General features: G+C 45.4%; 1 protein-coding gene across 1 annotated transcript in view; it reads right to left on the bottom strand.

Annotated features, from left to right (window-relative positions):
* LOC148888052 (protocadherin-16-like) overlaps positions 1-15,064 on the bottom strand; it is a 110,166-nt gene that overhangs the window by 13,037 nt on the left and 82,065 nt on the right. The window contains 8 exon segments of the mRNA XM_089013639.1: positions 2,625-3,471; positions 4,661-4,818; positions 6,800-6,896; positions 6,968-7,155; positions 8,101-9,129; positions 9,346-9,582; positions 9,658-9,889; positions 10,437-10,625. Coding sequence (XP_088869765.1) covers positions 2,625-3,471; positions 4,661-4,818; positions 6,800-6,896; positions 6,968-7,155; positions 8,101-9,129; positions 9,346-9,582; positions 9,658-9,889; positions 10,437-10,625 — 2,977 coding nt within the window.

The following is a 15,064-nucleotide window of genomic DNA, read 5'->3' on the forward strand; positions in this document are numbered from 1 at the left end:
TTCTTTGCTCTGATGCGCTCCGTCCATGTGTGTGTGTGTGTGTGTGTGTGTGTGTGTGTGTGTGTGTGTGTGTGTGTGTGTGTGTGTGTGTGTGTGTGTGTGTGTGTGTGTGTGTCATATTTGTCAGGCCATCTTCATCCGTCTGGCCTCCAACTGAGCGAAATAAGTCATAATCGATAAACCGAGAGTCGTCACCCGCCCACCCCACTTCAGTAGTTTCACAGAGGGTGACAAGAGTTTGCATGTGAGTGAAGATGGAGTCGGGGGTCTTTCGCTGTTCAAAGGTGAGCGGATCTACAGTGGCCAGAGAAATTTACAGGTGTTGCAAATTTTTGAAACGGGAGCAGCCATGAAATGACAGGAACAGGTGAACACATGTGGGCCAGCTGCTGCGCCGTGGAATGGAATTCGCAGCGGGTGGTGGAAATATAAAAGGTGAGCAAGAGGGTGCAGGTTCCAAGGCAGATTTTTAACATGCGAAGAAACCGCAAAAAGAAACTTTGGGAGGTTGAAATGAATCCTGGATTACAACGCCTCCTATGGTAGTTGCCATATGTCAATCATCTCTGGAGTCATTGGTTAGATAAGGTGTGAATTTATTGGGGTTGCGGGTTGGGGGCAGCCAATTTGTTTCCTTGATCTCGGCAATGGCTCATCTTTAGCAACGTCAATTGGAATATTTGGTTCCTGAAAATGTCTGACTCTACCCCCACCCCCCACCCCCTCCCAGACTGAAAACAACTAAAATTGAAAGGCCCTCGTCGATCATTATGGACTTTTAAACAAAACACGCTAAACATGACGTGAAATGTAAATTTCTCTACTGCGAGACGAATAAAGGCAAATCCAATCCAAAAAGCTATTTCCTTATCTTTATCGTTTGCTAGCTTTCATGGGGCGTACTTCGGTTCAATTAGCTCATTGTGTGCTTGCGCTAGCGTTAGTCTGGATGCAGTTTGAGGGGGTGAACGGTCTAGAAGGAATCTCACAATACAGTGATACCTTGGTTTACGGACTTAATTGATTCCCAGACAGTATGTGTAAGGTGAAAAGTTCCTCATCAATTGTGTTCTGTTTAGCTGGGTTGATAGCTTTTGCATCAAGTGTACAGATGGCTTGTGCGTGTTATCTGCGGAGCCTGATGGGATATTTTCACCTTGCAGTCTACACTCTGCCTTTGAACTATCGATAACGTTGAAACGAGTGCAAATTTGACTGTGTTTTCTATCCATTTTCTCATTCTCTGTCGTCTGCCTATATTATTATTTGCAGCTCTGTGTTTCTGTAAACCCCCCTCACTGCTGCGTTCTTGACCAATCACGCGCGGCTTTAACCAAAGACTAGGGGTGGGGAATAGAGGACAAAAAAAAGGCTGCCAGTTCCTTGTTAGGAGAACGGGCTCATTCGCAAACGAAAACACTCATTGTGGCACTCCGTGTGTATCCCAAAAAATAGTTTGCAGGCCAAGATTAAATTCTTGTGACTTTAACGTTCGTAAGCCAAGCTGAGGTATCACTGTCGTGTTAGGTTCATACTGTCTAAGGCAGGGGTCGGGAACCTATGGCTCGCAAGCCATATATGGCTCTTTTGATGATTGCATATGGCTCGCCGATAAATGTTACATACAGTAAAGTCTCGTTATATCGATATTCAAGGGAGTCCGAAAGAATATCGATATAACCGGGACTATCGATATATCCGACCCTGTTTGCATGTAATTTTCTCCGTGCGTGCATAGAAATAGTATCGATATAACCGGGACTATCGATATATCCGATATCGATATAACGAGACTTTACTGTATTATAATACATATTGTCGTTTTTTTCGTCGTTCATTTCCCGTTGGGGCTGCAATTGGCGGAAAGCGCCATTTTGATTGGATGACACTGACCTAGAATGGCCGAAAGCGCCATGTTGATTGGACGATCGTGGCCGTCATGTTGAAACAGGTAAACGCCCAACTAGTGCACTTCGGCGTGAAAGCACCGAAGCATTAGAGGAGAGAAAATGTTCTGATTCTAATTTGCAATGAAACAATACCATCGATGAAACAGTCGAATGTCAGTGACATTTTAATAAGCCCCATGTTAACGTAGTAGATTGCAGATAGCAAGTGTGGAAGCTTATGAGCCGTGTGCAGGCTAGCTAGCAGTAACTTCGCCTCATATCGTTTTCCTGGATTTTTACCAAACACGAGGAACGGAAAACCATCCATGTTAACGGTGAGTACTATCACAAAGTTATTTGAAATAATACATTCTGATATTTTGTTGAAAAGTGGCCGCGCGTGCACGTGTGTGTGCGCGCGCACGCGAGCGTTTGTATGTGCGCGCGCGCATGCGTGTGGCTCTCGCAGAAAAATATTTCTAAATATTTTACTTTTATGGCTCTCTTAGTCAAAAAGGTTCCCAACCCCTGGTCTAAGGTAAGGTAATTCAACACCTAAAAAAGCTACTGTCTCTAAGAAAAGAATCTGTTGTAAATTAGGCATCTCAGTATCCACAAAATGTCCAACTTGGCAAAAAGAGTGGCAATGTTTGTCATTTTTCACTTTTTGGGGGAAAAATAGTTGCCTGAGGGCTTGGAAAACATTTTGTTCGTGCTATTTAGCCCACATCTTACCAGTGTTGGGGTTGAGGTTGAAGGTCCCACCCGTGTTGCCCGATTGGATTCTGTAGGTCACTCTGCCATTTTCCCCTCGGTCCGCATCACTGGCCATGACATAGAGTGCCACGAAACCGATGGGCTGGTCCTCCATCACGCACACCGCCGTTGGCGAGCTGAACACAGGCGGGTTGTCGTTCTCGTCCGTGACGTAAATCCTGGCCGTGACTGAGCTCCACTGCCTTTTGCTGACGTTCACCGCCGAGTCCGTTGCTTTGACCACCAAGATCAGGTCGGGGTTCACCTCGTGGTCCAGCTCTTGGTTTAATGTTAGAACCCCGGTGGAAGGGTCCAGAGTGAGCAGACCGGGTATTTCCGGATACTGCCGGAGGATGGAGTACCTCAGGTCACTATTGGGCCCGCTGCCATCCTTGTCTGAGGCCTGGAACGTGAAGACCGAAGTACCCGGCTGGACGCTTTCCGAAACAATGACCGTGATTGGGTCTTCGGGGAACTGAGGGGCGTGGTCGTTGATGTCCTTTACGTTAATGTCCACATTGACAAGGTTGCTGATGGGCGGAGCCTGAGAGAAGTCATCCACCTCGATCTTCAGCGTATAGTGCGTGTCTTGCTCGTAGTCAAGAGGCCGAGCCAGGTAGACGTCTCCGGTCAAGCGATCCACCACAAAAGTCCCGTCCCTGTCTGTACCGCCCACCACCAAGTAGGTAATCTCGCCCTCAGCCAGAGTTTCTACATCGTGAAGACGGATGGAGCCGATTACCGAACCCGGCTCAGCTTCCTCCACAGAGTTGAAGGCTATGGAATGCGTGTTGGACTTTGAAGAAGGTCTGCTCATGTTGAGAACCTGCAAAAAGAAAAAAATGAATATAAACAACCATGACTATGAGGTCCATCCACTAACCAATCGACCAGCGCTCCGCCCCTTTTATTTCCGGATATTTGGGTATATTTTGTAGTGTGTGTGTGTGTGTGTGTGTGTGTGTGTGTGTGTGTGTGTGTGTGTGTGTGTGTGTGTGTGTGTGTGTGTGTGTGTGTGTGTGTGTGTGTGTGTGTGTGTGTGTGTGTGTGTGTGTGTGTGCGCGCACACGTGTTTGTGTGTCAACCTTTTGTTTCGATAGAAATCTCAAAAACGTTGTCGAGAAGAAGAATTTTTGGGACTGATTTTCAGACGACCATTTTCAAGATCTCTAAGTAGTTTTCCTCAAGGGTACGAGCAGTCACAAACATCGGTGTTTAATCTATTGATTCATCATGATAATACGAAACAGCAATTCCAGGAGGGAGGGAGGGAAATGATTGAAAAAAAAATGACACGCTATTTTTCCACATTTGAACACCGGCCATTGCATCTTCGTGGATGCCCACCGCAGTCAGTGGAAGTTTTTTTTGACAATATGCGACATGACAAGCTATAAATTGCTTCCACATTCGATGGAAGAAGTCAGCCCTTGCAGCTCTGAATGTTGACCGACTTGGAAAATAAGCGTCAAGAGATGATTAAAGGATGTAAAATAAATGCATCAGCAGGCAAGAACAACATTGGCCCGTATAATCCAATTCTTAAATAATTATGTATTTAAGTTTTAGGAAAAAGAGTGAGCTATAAATTTGTCGATTTGGCAATGCCATTTTCCTAGAACCGAGATGTCCCTTCCTCGGTGTCGACATTGCGTTCTGGGGTTACAAATGAAAGAGTAGGACGTCCAAAATAATAGGCTGAAAATGGGCTATTTTGCACCGCCACTCAATGTCAAAAGGGGCTACTGTTTTGAAAGAGTGTTGAAGTCACCGCCAAAAGCCGCCATCACAGCTGGCATGCATCACACAAGCCAGCTGGGAGTGTTTGATTCACACCCGCTTTTCCAGTGAAAGAAAATTTAAATTTCTTTTGAAATGTCACGGCGAGAAAAGGGGAATGAGCCTTGTCTGATACGTATGAGGGGCCCCGCAGACGTGGACCCCCTAACTCCCACCGCTTCCCCACCACCACACATGTGTTGTTTGGGCTGGCCCGGATCCAGATTGGGTCTGACCTGGATAGTGACTAGGCAGGAGGAGCTGCGAGGTGGCAGTCCACGGTCGCTCGCCGTCACCGTCAACGAGTACTCGGGGCGCTCCGAGTGGCTTAGGGGCGATGATGAGTGCAGCTCGCCTGTGTTGGGGTTCAGGAAAAACCGTTCGACCCTCGGACCTGTGAGACACAAGGTACTCAAAGTTTATTGTAGAGCTCCAAATGAAATCAAGAAATCATATTTGAATTTTCATTTATCACATTTGCTTTTTATGTTTCCAAGAATGAGTTGTTTTTGGCGATCCAAAGTCACCCGCTGTTAGCTCGTTAAAGTCAGAGAGAGAATTACACCCTTGTGCAAATTAATTGCACCACAGTGTGATATTGACGACTTTTTCTTCTTTTTCTTTCGGCTTTTCCCCTCAGGAGTCGCCACAGCGAATCAATGTCCTCCATCTATCCCGGTTTTGTGCATCCTCTTCTCTCACACCAGCTACCTTCATGTCCTCTTTGACCACATCCATAAATCTCCTCTTCGGTCTTCCTCTCGGTCTCCTGCCTGGCAGTTCAAGGCTCAGCATCCTTCTCCCGATATAGTCACTCTCTCTCCTCTGGACATGTCCAAACCATCTCAGTCTGGCCTCTATGACTTTCTCTGCAAAGCCTCTAATATGAGTTGTCCCTCTAATGTACTCATTCCTGATCCTATCCAACCTGGTCACTCCCAAAGAAAACCTCAACATCTTCAGTTCTGCTACCTCCAGCTCTGCTTCCTGTCTTTTCTTCAGTGGCACTGTCTCCAGTCCAAACATCATGGCTGGTCTCACCACTGTTTTATACACTTTTCCTTTCATCCTAGCTCTATCACACATCACACCTGACATTTTTCTCCAGCCGCTCCAGCCGCTCCAGCCTGCCTGGACACGCTTCTTCACCTCTTTTTCACACTCTCCATTGCTCTGGACAGTTGACCCCAAGTACTTAAAATCCTCCACCTTCTTTATCTCTTCTCCCTGTAGCATCACTCTTGCACTTGGATCCCTCTCATTCACACACATATATTCCATCTTGCTGCGACTGATCTTCATTCCTCTCCATATCTCCACATCTCTAGTTTCTCCGCCACATGTTCCCTGTTCTCGCTACAGATCACAATGTCATCTGCAAATATCATGGTCCAAGGAGATTTTTGTCTAACATCGTCTGTCAGCCTCTCCATCACCATAGCAAATAAGAAGGGGCTCAGAGCTGACCCCTGGTGGAGTCCCACCTCCACCTTGAATTCCTCAGTCACACCGACAGCATACAGCATACAGTCATGACATTGACTGTTTGCTGGTTTAAATCATTCTAAAGCCTGTGAAAAGTTCAGAACAATGTTTGCCACAATAGGGGTGGAGTCTGTCTGCTTGACCAACCACATTCTTAATTACTTGTTTTCCAGGCCTCTGATTGGATAATTAATGGATTACCATGTCCTAATGCCCTTTCCACTATAACTATAAAAAGAAGGGTTTTTGGCTTGTAAATCAGTTCTTCTTCAATGAAATGGATACAACACCACGGAAACGTGCTGCAATTATAACGCCAAAGGGAGAACACCAACAAATCTAATCGAAAAATCGGCAACATTTTTGGTCAATAATCAAGATTCGTCTGCGTGAGAAAGAATGCACAACAAAAAGCCCTAATTTGTGCTATAATTAAGACCTGCTACATCATCAACAACTGTCAAAATCTGGTCGATTCCATGCCAAAACGCATCGCTGAGGTGATAAAGAATAAGGGATGATGTACTTCTTACTAAAATGTACATTTTAATAATTTGAGTTGTCAAAAAATGTAAACAATCAATTTTATGCCAAAAGAACAGGGTGTTGCAATTATTTTGCACAAGGGTGTAGCTCAACAAGACACCACAACAAAATCAAAAATGGCATATCTTAAAACAGAAGAAAGTTTCAAAGGTTATAATAAAACAGTTCTTTTTTTATTATTTTTTTAGTAAGCTAAGAAACAGGAAACATGCATTTTAGCACTGTGAGCTCACCGGGTGCCGGTTAGTCCGCCCAATCTTGTTTTAGCTTTGAATATTTAGTGAGATGACATCACTGCACAGTCAACATGCAAAAAATGGTTCCATGATTTCTTACTGCTGTACCTGACAAAGAGTAGAGTACAGTGCCATTCTCGCCTTCGTCTGGGTCTTTGGCTTGTACCGTGCCGAGCAGAACCCCAGATGACTCACCCTCCAATACCTTCAAATAAATAGGAGCAAAGTTATGATCGGCATTGTCATGTGTGTTTGTCAACAGTCTTGTGGTATCACCTGTAGGATGATCTTTTTCCCCAGGTGGCTTTGGACAAAAGTCGGGGCGTTGTCATTGTCATCCAGCACACTGACGAAGACGGTACCTGTGGCGCTGCGTGAGGGCGAGCCTCCGTCCTGCACAACCACTGCCAGTTGGTAGCTGGACTGCTGCTCCCTGTCCAGGGTAGCCTTGGTGCTCATTTCACCTGAGAGAGAAGTGAGGCTTCATCTCAGCCCAGGTAACATACGAGTACCGTACTGCACAGCTAACAGACTTTGATCCGATAACACCTGGGTACTATACGATGTAGAAGATCTGCATCAGCAAGATCCGCATTGTTAGCCTGAAAGATGCCGCTGAAACTCGCTCCGCTGCCAGAAAGAGATCGCAAATCAGGGTCTTCATCTCCTCCCACAGCTTAACAGAGTCAGTAAGCCAATTAGAGCGCAACGAGGCACTGTCGCCACCGCCTGACTTATTCACCGCAGCGGGGGAGGAGACGCAAGTTTAACTTTAATTGATTTTATTTGTGAATAATTGAAATAATTCCGCTCCGGTTGGGAAGTGTGCCATGAATCTGTCATATGAAGATATTTGCGGCTTTGATTTGCAGCCTTTCCAATAAAAACAATTGGCTCGGCTTTGACCTAAGGTATCAATTAATGATCTGATGAGATTTTTTACGCAACTATTACAAGGATATACAGTCACAGGCGAGAGATCTGGGTTTGAAAATCAACCAGAACATTTCTAAGTGGAGTTTGCTGGTTCGAACCATACTACCCGCTTCTAAGGATAACTGAAGCCTAACATTGAAAGTGAGCTGTCTGTTAGTTTCTTTGAATTGAATAGAGGCCCATTTGGTTATTTTTTTTGCTGCATCTTGGCAAAACGCCGCCGGGTTAGGTCCAACCCTTATTTTGGCAACCTAAAATTGGTATCGAACATGGATGGAATGAAAATGTGTGTTTGAGAGTAGCACAGTCGAACAGTTGTTTGCATTTCTGGACCTAAATAAGTCCATAAGTTCCAAATAAGATCCATGAATTATCAACGATCAACGATCATTTCAATGACACATACTTGGGGATGCAAGAGCAACGGATTATCTTGAAACATGGTAAAAATGGTCTGCATGTGTGCAACTGACCTGTGTGAGAATTTATCTGGAAATTGCGATCAGGATGCTGCAGACGATAGCTAAGGCGTCCATTGGAGCCACTGTCCCGATCGGTGGCCAACACGTGACCAAAGCCTGTCCCCACTGGCAGGTTTTCCCTCACGGCCATAAAGACTCTAGGCTGCGCCATTCGAGGCGAGTTGTCATTCTCGTCCGTCACAGATATCCTCACGGTGGCACTGCCTGTCTTTTTCAGCTGCCCATGACCTGCGCTGGCCAGCACGGTCAGAAGATACATGTCCTTGACTTCTCGGTCCAGGGCGCTCTTCACAAAGAGCCAACCGCTGTCCAAAGTGATGCCAAAGCCGGCGGTGTCGCCATCTGGTCGTAGGTGATACGAAAGGGGGGTGGTGTAAACCGAGCCCATGGTTTCTCTGTTGAGGGCTCGCACCCGCAAGAAGCGCGTATTGATGGGTGTGCCTTCTTTGAGCTCCACTCTGTAGCTTAGAGTATCAAACACGGGTCCCTGGTCATTTTCAGCTTGGACATGGATCACCAGCATGAAAGTAGCGCTAAGCTGAGGCACTCCACTGTCTTTGGCCACCACTTGCAGATCATAGCGGGGCACGCTCTCATAGTTGAGGAGCCCTACCAGTCTTATCTCACCGCTGCTGCGTTCTACGCTGAAAGATCTCTGAACGCCACTCTGAGATGACAGTTCAAAGGATAATTGGCCATTAGGTCCGGAGTCTCTGTCCTCGGCTTGTACGCGATACACCACCGTCCCCATTTCGGTTTGCTCTGGCAAAAGCAGGGACTCGGAGGATGAGGGAAGAAACGCGGGTGGGTTGTCATTGACATCCTCAATGGTGACGTGGATACGGGTCTGACCGAACGCCGGGGGGTTGCCGGTGCGGACCTGTACTTCCAAGTCAAGCGTGGGCTGCGCTTCATGATCCAGGGACAGACTGGTTCGCAAAGCTCCGGTGTCTGCATCCACTGTAAAGTATCCCACGGGGTCCCCGGAGCTGATGGCGTAGGCCAAATCCCTGGGGTGGCCTGAAAGGAGGGGGAAACGAGACACAAACCAGAAGTCATCATTACTCCAGAGGCTGTTGTGAAAAGCACTTAAGCATGCTCCAAAGATATCATTTGTCATTTTCCAGGGTGTGCATAAAGATCTGGGAATATAAATGGATAAACATGTTTGCAAAATGGAATTTATGAGTGATGCCAATTCTGAATTTGTGACATACCATCTGGGTCAGGACATACCTGCCTTACTCTTGGCTTGTACGCTACCCACGATGGTTCCCTGCAAGACATCCTCTGAAACTGCAAAGTAATACTGAGCCTGTTCAAACATGGGGGCTGCCACCGCATCCGCCACCACGCTGATGTTGACCTTGGCGTTTGCCAGGGTAGCCAACCCGCCCCCGTCCCGGGCTGAGATCACCATCGGTATAACCGAGTTGGCCTTTCCGTGGACGGAGCGTGAAAGAGAGATCACACCTGCACAAACAAAAGTGCATGTGGAGTCGATCCGGTATGTACGTTGAAGGTCAAAATGTGGCAAACGGGACAAACCTGTGTCTTTGTTGAGGGTGAAGTAAGATGAAGACCCTCCAGATACAGTTTGGTACGTAATCCGGCTATTCTCTCCCGAGTCTGGGTCATAGGCGATCACTCGGACTACAGAGGTCCCGGGAGCGCTCTGCGAGCTGAGACTGACAGCGTAGCTCAGCGGATAGAAGGCGGGTCTGTTATCATTCACGTCCAGCAGATCTACCTTCACGTAGGCGAGTGTGCTCAGTCCCCCCTGTCCGAAAATCAAAAAGCTCTCTTGTTATTTCAGACCGTCATGTTAGATAACTCACCAAACACTCACCAGCGTTGCAAGTCGACCCCGTTAATGGTGTCGAAATAAACCCCTTGGGAAAACGGTCTATGTATAGAAGGACCTCGGAGAAAAGTCCCAACAGATCAGATTGATAGCCTCCCCCGAGTGATGCCGGCTAAAGGGCAAGAGGTCTTTTCAGCAGTCCATTTCATAAAGGCTTTTCATTTGCAGCGAATACAATGCAGTCGTTTCATTTGGACCAGGTGGCCAAAACAAAGGAGGCAGCCGTTCAAACAAATAAAATATTACCGGCTGACAGCGAGGGTATTTCTTCCCCCTTAACTAATCGTTTTAACATGGCCGTCATTTTCATTTCTCAGCTTGTATTTTCACAGGGATAGCAAACATAAATCGACCGGATGCTCACGTCTTGACACCATGACCCCGAATGACAACACGTTGCGTGTTGCTGGGTTTACGAGACGTGTTCGTATCAAGACTCCTTTTCATGTGGGCCACGGCTTACCCCATCCACCGCAGTGACTGTAAAGTCGTAGCTGCTCTGGCCTTGGTCGTGGTCCAGCACGCCTCGAGTGCAGATGACGCCGGTCTCTTTGTCGATGGTGAACTGGGAGTTCATGGCACCGTTGGGGCCAGAACTCAGCGAGTAGGTGATGGACCCAAAGGAACCACCATCTGCATCCGTTGCCATCACCTATGGAGAAGACACGAAAAAACAAAAACCCATGGGTGTTTGAAAAATTGTCATTCCAAATGTCGGAAGCAAGGTAGACCAGATCGAAGAATATATAATAGTCGAGCAAGAATCTGGTCACATGTGCAGTTTGAAAGCATCTTTGGACTCTTTCTATTTTGTTTACCGGAGCCAAGCAGGCTCTCTGACAGGATGTGGGCTCTGAGGGAAAACTGTGAAGGATGACTTCTCCAGGAACCGGGAAGGATGCCAGCGCCGGGGGAGACCGTCTGCTCGGGGAATGGCGTCTGTCTACAAAGGACAGCGACAGCGGTGGCGGCTGCGGAACGGCGGCGTACCACACAGTTCGCTTCGGTGTGGCACATTATACCCTGTAATATCCCGCTTGTGGTGCGGTTTTAATAAAGTGCGCTATCTACAGATGGCTGCAACCCGCCAAAGTCATAATAGTAGCTCACCAGCCGCCAGCCACCCGATTCATTGACTGCAGGAATCTCCAGAGATGCAAGATGGGGCCCCTGGGGACCGGCACTGTATAATCATTTGCAAGTCGTGGAGGCCGACTGCAACTACATTCTCACAGCGAGATTCAAGCCAACGTGTTTACGATGAGATCTGTAGTGTGGTTACATTTTCATCTGAGGATGGCCCCCGCCCAGACAATCTTTTCTTTTTTTTCCCTTTTTTTTTAGGTAGTGTCGATCGAAATCTGAGCAACATTGGAAGCAAGAATGCTACTTTTTGGGAACCAACGATTTTTGTAAAATCGTCAGGCGGGCTGATGTCTCACTCAATTTTGCCGTCGGGTACCTATGGCTCCCTAGCCATATCAGAATCAGAATCAGAAAACCTTTATTCGTCCCATAATGGGGAAATTTGCAATATATGGCTCTTTTGATGATTGCATATGGCTCGCCAATAAAACTAAATACATATTCTCGCATTTACGCTGTTCATTTCCTGTTGGGGCTGCAGTTGGCAGAAAGCGCAATTTTGATTGGATGATACTGGCTGTAATGTTGAAGGAGGTAAATGCCCCTTTAAATAATCCCGATGTGTAAAAAAAAATGGCGAGTACCCTTTAGCTTGAATGTACCGGAGTATTCGCCTTTGTGGAGAGAAAAGGTTCTGACTCTAATTTGCAATGAAACAATACAATCGATGAAACAGTCGAATGTCAGTGGCATTTTAACAAGTCCCATGCTAATGGTAGCATCAATATACTTCTGCGAGAGACAGCAGAAAGCAAGTGTGGAAGCTAATTAGCCGTGTGCAGGCGAGCAAGCAGTAACTTCGCCTATGGACCCGGCAAGTTGACTTTAATTCCGATTGTTTGCAAGTATTTTTACCAATCATGAGGAACGGAAAACCATTCATGTTAACGGTGAGTACTATCACAAAGTTATTTTAAATAACTACATAAATACATTCTGCGATTGATTCTGCAAGACTAATAAATCCAATCCAATCCAATCCAATTCTGACATTTTGTTGAAAAGTGGCCTTGCGTGCGTGCATGTTTGCGTGCGTGTGTATGCACGCGCGCGTGTGTTGCTCTCACTGAAAAACATTTCTAAATATTTTACATTTATGGCTCTCTTAGTCAAAAAGGTTCCCGACCCCTGTTCTAAAGCATACCTGTCAAAATTATGTTAGCTTCCCAAATTTATATTGTTTATTGTTATTCATTTAACAGTATTTAACTTTCTAATAAAAATAAATTATAACTACATAAAATACAAATAATAAATAAATTTATATATATATATATATAAATTGTATATATTACATAATTATAATGAAACTTGATTTACTATACAGCTATTAGGCTTAATTAACATTCATCCTAATGCCAATTTACACACTGACTTCTTGTTTTCCAGAATGTTTCACTTTTTTCGGTTACCTGACCATGATCTCCGAAAAATGGTTCATTTCCTTCAGGGTATCCTCACACCCCCGAGGAAGCATTCTTGCACTCCTAGGTAGTGCGAGCACCTCCGGTTTAGAACCACTTTGCTAGAATCTCAAGTGGTCCGTAGTGGACTCCAAAAGTAATATCTACACTTTCCAAAAACTCATCCAGGCCGTGTTGAGTTTGAAAGACAAATATAAATGTTTGAGAGCATGAGACTAAATGCCTTGTCTGCTGGCAGAACCAGACAGGAAAAAAGGACCTGTTTCTACAATGTTCAAACACCCGAATTGTCATCAAGAGCAGAGCCAAGCAAAATAAGGTTCATCATTCAAAACCAGACTCCCCCCCCCACCCCGAAAAAAAAGAAGTGAGTGTGAGTAAAATCATTCATTTGAGGCGATGAAGGCTTAAGCTTAAGCAGTCATTCAGGCTCCACTCTGATGTCGGAGCAGCAGATGGGAGGTGTGCATTGTAACTCCTAACGGCGGACGAGCGGCGTGTAGGAGTGTGCACGCCAGCCAAATAATAAACCGCACCAGGAAAAGGGGGAAAACGAGCGCCATAGGAGTCAGCTACTCCATCTTTAATGCGTGCACACACACACACGGGCTGGCTGGTTAGCTGGCTCGAGATGTAATATTCAAACAGTTTCTATGAAAGAAGTGAGCCTCAAGCATTTGGGTGATTGTTGTTTTTGTTTGTTTGTTTGTCAGCTGTTTGGCAACATAGGAGAGAGTTTCTGGTTGAAAATGGGGTCAAAACAGCTTGAATGACACCGCCTGCAAATTTTTCATGGCAAAACTTCAAAATGATAAACAAAATTTGTTCAGCTGTGATTAAATGGCAAAGACACATGAAAAAATGGTTTTGCCATTTGGCATTGGCATCCTTGCGTCAGTTTTCGAAAGTGTTTCTAGCACTTGCAAGTTTTTATTGGCACACCGTCACTTTTGAGGAAATGAAGAACAATATATTTTTTGTTTAAATGGTACCCTGTGAAAAACTATGACAATGAGTTAATTTTTGGGGGGAAGGGTGGGGTGAATGAATTTGACTGAATTTGATTTTGGTTGAAAGCAAAAAGCTCTAAAACAGGGGTGTCAAAGTCATTTTTGCCACGGGCCACATTGTAGTTCTTGTTTCCTCTCTTGGGCCGTTCTGAATTTGGAGAACCCATTCGAAGGTTTCATCCACTCCTCATATTACATATACAGTGCACAACAAAATTATAAATGACTAGTTTTTAAATTTGAAATAATACAAAATGACTGTTATTGTGGTTTATGTACGGCAATACAAACTTTTTGTTGGTACTTTAGCTAACATTATGGAATTTAGATTTGCTTTCCCGGGCTGAACAAAATGGTATGGCGGGCCGAATTTGGCCCCCGGGCCTTGACTTTGACACCTGGGCTGTAAAACAATCACAATAGAATACAAAAACTGCACTTATGAGTCATCTGTGACCCACACAATTTGGGCACATATGCCCAGTTGAGCACCACCGTTCTAGGATAACTGTTTCGGGTGCGTTTGGGCCAATGTAGCGAACGAGCAGTTGTGAAATTCCGAAACTAAAGCCTCTATTTTTTTCAACCAAAACTTCGGGCTTATGTTACAATTTCAAAAATTGCTCACGTAAAATTTTTCTTGCCTCCTCTCGTTATAGAGGTATTAACAACATTTCATATTTATCCATTAAAGCAGGGGTGTCAAAGTCATTTTTTGCCGCGGGCCACATTGTAGTTTCCTCTCGAGGGCCGTTATGAATTTGGGGAACCCATTAGAATGTTTAAATCCCTTCAAATATTACATATAGAGCACACAGTAAATTAATGAATAACTCGTTTTCAAATCTGAAGTCAAGAATAATGACTTTTATTGTGGTTGACATCCAAAAATATGAAATTTTGGCTAAGATTTTAGCAATCATCATGGAATTTAACAAGTTTAATTTGCTTTCACGGGCCGAAAAAAATGATGTGGCGGACCGGATTTGGCCCCCAGGCCTTGACTTTCTCACCTGTGCATTAAAGTGTGATTGGGCTAATTTATTTATCTTTCCAAGTTTCAAGAGTTTTGCTAAATGTTTTACATGTGGCGGGTTGCTCAGGCACGATTAATAACAAACAGGTTCATTGTATTTGCCATGATATTCGAGAAGACGGCCCTTGTTTTCCAATTTGGCGGCTACAACCCCCCTAACCTCCCTCTATCGCTCACCCATATGCTGCTCATAAAAACCCAATGCAACTGTTATTACGGCACGGAACGGAAAATGCAGTGGCGAAATCCGAGAGGAAGAGCTGGAAGGAAGCGTCTGCCGCTTCTGCTCAAAAATCAGTTCGGATGAGTTTGCAAAGCCTCAAACCGCCGCAAAGTTTGCCGCAGATGCGTGAGGCATGTCGGGGGGAATGAACTCGCAGATAACCTGCCCCACTTTCGCATAAATCGCTCCTACTTGGAGCCAAGTGCCCCAAAACTATCATTTCCATCGGCGGCTCCGGCGGCGACGTCTCCC

The sequence above is a fragment of the Hippocampus bargibanti genome, linkage group LG14, assembly GCF_051943395.1.
Source record: "Hippocampus bargibanti isolate YZ-2025 linkage group LG14, ASM5194339v1, whole genome shotgun sequence".
Lineage (NCBI taxonomy): Eukaryota > Metazoa > Chordata > Actinopteri > Syngnathiformes > Syngnathidae > Hippocampus > Hippocampus bargibanti.